At 48.3% G+C, this 6424-nt stretch overlaps 1 protein-coding gene across 3 annotated transcripts in view; it reads right to left on the reverse strand.

Annotated features, from left to right (window-relative positions):
* The window catches only part of Narf (nuclear prelamin A recognition factor), a 21488-nt gene that overhangs the window by 5385 nt on the left and 9679 nt on the right, over positions 1-6424 (reverse strand). For 2 of the 3 annotated variants that reach the window (XM_008839669.3, XM_008839671.3), the window contains exons 4-7: positions 3714-3846; positions 2274-2408; positions 1847-1965; positions 652-781 (exon numbers count right to left, since the gene is read on the reverse strand). In XM_008839669.3, the coding sequence (XP_008837891.1) occupies positions 652-781; positions 1847-1965; positions 2274-2408; positions 3714-3846 (517 nt within the window). The remainder of the gene's footprint in view (positions 1-651; positions 782-1846; positions 1966-2273; positions 2409-3713; positions 3847-6424) is intronic. The other variant, XM_008839670.3, reaches the window with a different exon arrangement.

Here is a 6424-nt window from a genome sequence, read left to right on the forward strand (position 1 = left end):
CCTCTGCTCAAGGAGGATAGAACAGCACCACCAAGCACTCTGTCCTTCCTGCTACCTGCCCCACCACAGGGAAGAGACATTTCCTTGAGTAAAAGCTTGCTAGAATTCCAGGTCAGAGAATTAGAGGGCCTTGAACCTTTTAAGGTCATCCTGAGAGTGGACCAGGTCGCCTGCTCTGAACTCCTTCAAAAAGAAGTACCAGTTGCTTGCTTCAAGCAGACTTGCCTGGAATGTGACAAAGCTACCAAGTGCTCTTAGGGCTCCCAGGACCTCCATCCCCAGCCAAACCTGCCAGTCTTGAAGCAGAGCATCTGTAAAGTGCCACCCAAAGGGTGGCCAACTGTGATGCTGGAACAGGTCTGCACTGACACTTTATCCAGGGTCCTAGAGCATACTTGGTTTTCTCACATGTGGGAAGAGTGCTGATGGGCTGTCAGGTAGGATAACATCAAGAGCCTGTGCGGTTCTCCCAGGCACCTGGTTTATCTGGAGGACACAGGACATGGATCCTTCTCCTTTTCACTTTCGGACCACCGAGTACCAAGAACCCTTGGCCATCAATGCTACCAGGCAGCTTTGCCACACACTGGTCAGACAGACACATATCCCCGCTTGGCTGCTGAGTCTCGGGAAAACCTGCCCACATCTCACCTGATGTCAGCACACAGTCAGTGCCCCTGGCTCCATTCAGACCAGTGGAGACTCCGTCTCGGAGAGCCTCCAGTTTCTTATCATAGCAAGGAGCCACAACAACATGAAAAATCTTCTCTGGAGGCAAGTTCTGTGGAGGCAAGCACATGATGGCAGCCTACAGATGGCACCTAGAGCATGGGGCCCAAGGGACAGGGTCCCAGTTGCTGCTGCCACCCTGTCCCATGAGTGGCTCTATACTGGGAAAAAAGTGGGGAAGAACAGGTATGTTCTCCATCTGATTTACATGCAGACTTTCTGAAACTGTCCAAGTTAACGTCTAAAGCCACACCTCGTCTGGGATAAACCAGGAGCCAGTGGATTCCCAGTGAGTCATGGGTGGACAGACCCTACTCAGGGCAGGGGTAGAGCCCAAGAGGAAATGTACATTGATCCCAGGCCTGTAAGGGGTTAAGCCAAGAAGTGGCTAGAAGCCAGGTTTCAAGGCCCAGCTGCCTGCAGCATCAGCTGCAGGAGGACCTGGAACTTTAGGCAGGAAAGGAAGGAAGGGCTGAAAAGAGAAAACCTGAACTCCTGCCGCAGGTACAAGTGGGGAAGGGAAAGGCCGACGTACCACAGCCATTTCTTTGTCTCTCCCAATCCAGCACACACGGTTGGCCAACTATGGTGACTTTATAACAAAGGAGAGAAGGAAACACTCCCTGGGGCTAAAATGAAGAGCTTGCCAGGCAGGTGCTGTCTTCTTGGGCTGGTGTCAATGTTGGGAAGACCCTTCATCTTGCTCTTTTCTAGTTACCATAGGGCCCAGACGTTTTGTTCTCATGAAGAAGGCAGGCAGGAGGGGAACTATTTCAGGTTGCTCAAAGCCTTGTAACCATAGAGGAAGAAGGGCTGAGGCAGGGGCATGCAACCCTACTGTGACTCATCTATCGCATGGAAGACAGGGTCAAGACCATGGCAGGATCTCATAGAGCATCTAAGGGTGACACCTATGGCCTTAGGCAAAGACCAGGGCAGAGGTGAGGCTTGGCTCTGGGTGACCGATGTCCTCAGCCTCCAGGCACCCAGAAACAATCAGGCAGTGTCCCTATGGGTGAGGCCCAGGTCCTCCCTGTCTGTAGGGTGTACAGTTTCCTCCAGGCCTTGCTGACCTGGCATCTACCCTCCTGCTTGCTCTCTAGAGAGGTCGGCTTACCTGCTGTCTGGCAAAGTAATCCTTCACCAAGGAGCCCATGACCTGCTGAGGGGACTTGGCAGTGCACAGATGAGGGGTTAGAGGGCTGCCCAACACCCGCTCAGCATATCGGACCCAGCCTAGACAGAGAGAGAGAGAGAGAGAGAGAGAGAGAGAGAGAGAGAGAGAGAAACAGGCATGAGGTCAGCTCCCAAACCTTCCTCTTGCCTTCTGGGAGGAGTACCTTCTGGTACTGGGTGCTCTGAGTTCCTGAGCCTGTCATCCCAGGGTAAGCCAGGACTGTCCCCACTTATAGCCTGTCCTAGGCTCCCAGACTGCGTAGGATGGGCCCACCCACCTCCTGCCTCGGCCAAGACCACCATCATTCCCTCAGTTCCAGTGAAATGGTGTCAGCACTTCAACAGACATGCAGTGGGCTTGGGCTCACCAGGACAGGCAGAGGTCAGCATGGGCAGTGCACGCCGCTCCTCACTGTGCTGGTGATATCGACGCACAAATTCCTTCTGACTCTCCAGGATGCTGAAATCTGCAGCAATTGTGGTGTCAAACACATAGTGCACCCCTGCAAGAAAGAAGGATATGGACTCACACGAGCACAAGATCATGGCAGGTTCTAAATACTGTCTCATTTTATATTAAGACAAGGTCTCAGCATTCAGCTCTGGCTGGCCTGGAACTCACGGTGGTATGTAAATGAGTGCTCTTGAATTTGTAATGATCCTCCTGCCTCTAGCTCCTAAGTACTGAATTAAAACAGTGGGCCACCACAATTGGCCTTATTAAAAATATTTATTTACTTTAAGTGTATGAGTGTACTGCCTGCACTTGTGTAGTGCACTTGTGTCCTACAATGGCTAGGGAGAATGCTAAGAAGCCAGGCATGGTAGAGCATGCTTTTAGTCCCAGTGCACTAGAAAGGCAGGCAGAGGCAGGTGGATCTCTGTGAGTTCGAGGCCAGCCTGGTCTACATAGCGAGTTCCAGGACAGCTGGGGCTACAGGGAGACCCTGTCTCAAAAAGACAAAAAAAAAAAAAAAAAAGAATAAAAAAAAGAATGCTGAGAAAAGGCCTGAAAGGGAGCTGGAGATATGACTCAGTGGTCAAGAGCACTAGCTGTTCTTGCAGAAGACCCAGGTTTGGTTCCTAGCATCTACATGGCAGCTAACAACTCCAGTTCCAGGGTCTCCCTGTATCCCCAGCTGGCCTGGAACTCACTATGTAGACCAGGCTGTCCTTGAATTCACAAAGATGTACCTGCCTCTGCCTCCCAAGTGCTGCGACTAAAGGTGTGTGCCACCATACCCGGCTTCTTTTTTTTAAAGACAGTGTCTCACTATGCAGCCCTGGATGGCCTGGAACTTACTATATCGACCAGACTGGCCTCCAACTCAAAAGCTCTGCCTGCCCACTGAGATTAACAGCGTGTGCCAGCACACCTAACTGTACTCTCTAATAACCAGCTTTTATCCCTCATGTGAAGGACACAAGCCTGGGGCTGTATTGCTAGCAATAGTGAGAGCACATGGACAGTAATCATTTCAGCAGCAATGATCAAATAATCACTCTTTGTGAGCTGAAGTCAAATGTAGGAGCCTCCCATGAATCATTGTGCACACTGTCAGCAGGTGATCAAGTCTGACTCTAGAAGGATCAGCCACACTGTAACACAATACCCGCCTGCACAAGGCATAGGTACATGACCCCCGCTATCGCTGGTGGGAAGCTAGTTTCATGACACAATGACGTTCCAGGAACTCTCCTGAAGTTCCCTGTCCTGTGCCCTTGAAGACTGAACTTGAGAGGTACAAAGGGCCCTTTGTGAACTTAAGGTATAAATTCACAATATTGTCTAGAGGCCACTGACTCACCAAGACTTTTGAGGAAGCCACAGAGTCTTCTGGATGCATCGATGACACTGAGGTTGAATTTAGCAGCAAAATAAGGCAGAGACTGAGGACACACAGACACAACCAACACTTGGTGCTTTGAAGTATCACATTTCTAGAAGGAGAAACAGTGTCACGTGTGCTGATCACACAAGGAGCACAGTCAGATTCCTTAGTGAAAAAGTCATAATTAGACTGTAACAAGTGCTCTATGGAAAGGTGAATAAAATACACAGACACCTGTCCTGAGGAAGGGCACTGTGCAGGTTCTTGATGCCAGCCCTCAGCACTGCCCCACACCACCTGTATGCCTAGGTTCCCAGTGCTGTCTATGCCAACTCAAGGTGGGGCCATTACTGCAGGTTTAAAGCCTGGATGACAGGGATAGCTATTAGAAATTCCTAACAAAATCCTATGTAGAAGTCAACTTTATAAGGATTTCCACTAAACACAGGAATGTATTAACCAACACCATTTGTCACCCCTGTTACTTGACACCAGTTTAAAGGTTCTATCAATATAATCAGAAAACGAGGTAGAAAGGTTCTGGGCATAGTAGCCTATGTCTACAATCCTAGTACTGTAGAGCTGAGGCAGGAGGATAGCAAGTTGGAGACTAGCCTGGGCTATATAGTTAAGATATTGTCTCATAGGGGCTGGAGAGATGGCTCAGCGGTTAAGAACACTGGTTGTTCTTGTAGAAGACCTGGGTTCAAATCCCAGCACCCACATGGCAGGTAACAACTGTCCATAACTCCAGTCCCAGGGGATCTGACAGCCTCTTCTGACTTCTGCGGGCATTGCACGGCATGAGTACACTTATCTACATGCAGGCAATACACGCATACACATAAAATAAAAATAAATAAATTTAACAAAAGATTGTCTCATTAAAAAAAGAAAAGTATGGGGCTGGAGAGATGGCTCAGCAGTTATGAGTGCTTGCTGCTCTTGCAGAAGACTGGAGTTTTAGTTTCCAGCACCCACACTGGATGGTTCACAACCACCTGCAACCCTAGCTCCAGGGGATCCAAGGGATCCTATACTATACCTCTTTTGGCCTCCATGGGCACCTGAAAACATGTGCACACTCACATACATAAATAAATTTTTCTAAAGGTATAATAGCTACAAAATTAATTACTTGCAGTTAATAAACCTATAAACCTAAAATACTCTGACAAACCAGTCAAAAATTAAGAAAGTTTATAAAATGCTACATGTAAAATAGACTGTAAACCAAGAGCGCTCCAACACACCTACAACACTAACACTGTGGACATAGCAGAATAAAGTGTAGTGTGCATAACAAAGCAGCAGTAAAATCCAGTCAGGTCGAGAGCAAGCTCCAGATACAAAGACGAAATGGAGAACTGGAGAGCAGTCCCCAACCATGTTGATGGGGTAACAGGCTCGGAAGACCCCAACAACTGGAGAGGTGCAGTTTTCACAGATGAGAAGATTCCATACAGCAAAATAGAATTTATTGGCATGGGAACACACGCCTATAATCCCAGCATTTGGAAGGCTGATACAGGAGAATCAGCTATGAGTTCAAGGCCAACCTGTGCTACAAAGTAAGACTGTCAAAAAAACAAAGATCAGGGGACTGGAGAGATGGTGCAGCGGTTAAGAGCACTGGCTGTTCTTGTAGACGGCCAAGGTTCAATTCCCAACACCCACATGGCAGCTAACAACTCCAGTTCCAGGGGATCCAACAGCCTCTTCTGACACTCATACAATAAAGTAAAATAAAAAACAACAACAACAAAAAAACCCCCACAAAATCAACCAACACAAAAGAGTTCTACCACTTCTGCAGAGTGTGCCAGGAAAGCAGGGAGTATCACAGAAGAGCTTGATATTACAGAACTGCTGAGACCACTCCATAACCTAAAAGGACCACAGCATGTGTAATGACTGTGGCCCCCACGGGGCTCTACAGCATTCACCGCAACCAGCCAGTTCTGGTGCACACCAGCAAGAGCACACTTAGACAACATACTAGCAAAGAAAGACATATTCCCATTTCAAACTACACCCTTAAAATGGTGGATGACTGGTCCAGTAAGACAACAGTGGGTTAGAGGCAAATCCTGAGAAGCCTGCAGGGCTCTGTCCTCAGTGTGGGGACGTGCACAGCAAACCAGTTACTTCTTAAGGAGCGCCCCCTTGCTCCAGCTGCACTACTGCAGAACAAGGACTACCCTACTGGTGTGGGTCTGGGCATGACAGCCAAGCAGAGCTGGACAGTCTGTAAACTCCCCAGAGACAGCGTCAGACACAGCTTTCTTTATCTTTGTCTCTACCGTGTCCTTTTCATCCTCTATTGTACTAACAAAGACCACAGCACTGGGATTCTGTATGAGGTGGAAGATAAGCCACAGGAGACTGGGCTTATACCTCCTTGAGGAGTCTCACCCCTGCCCCAGTAAGTGAAGTCCATTAGAATACAACCCCAGCATCCTGATGGGTCCCAGGGACAGAGCAGCATTAGCCAAGGCATCAGGCTTGATGCCAACCCACTTTAAGGCCTCTGGGCAGTGGGTTCTGATGGGTGGTGCCAGCCACCACCATCAACTCTGCAAAGATTCTGGGTGGTTTTTTTTTTTTTTTTTTTTTTTTTTTTTTAGACAAAAAAAAAAAAAAAAAAAAGAGGACGATAAATCTTTCACTGTGATATATCAAAATAA

Source organism: Nannospalax galili, unplaced genomic scaffold, assembly GCF_000622305.1.
Source record: "Nannospalax galili isolate Female #2095 unplaced genomic scaffold, S.galili_v1.0 scaffold679, whole genome shotgun sequence".
NCBI lineage: Eukaryota > Metazoa > Chordata > Mammalia > Rodentia > Spalacidae > Nannospalax > Nannospalax galili.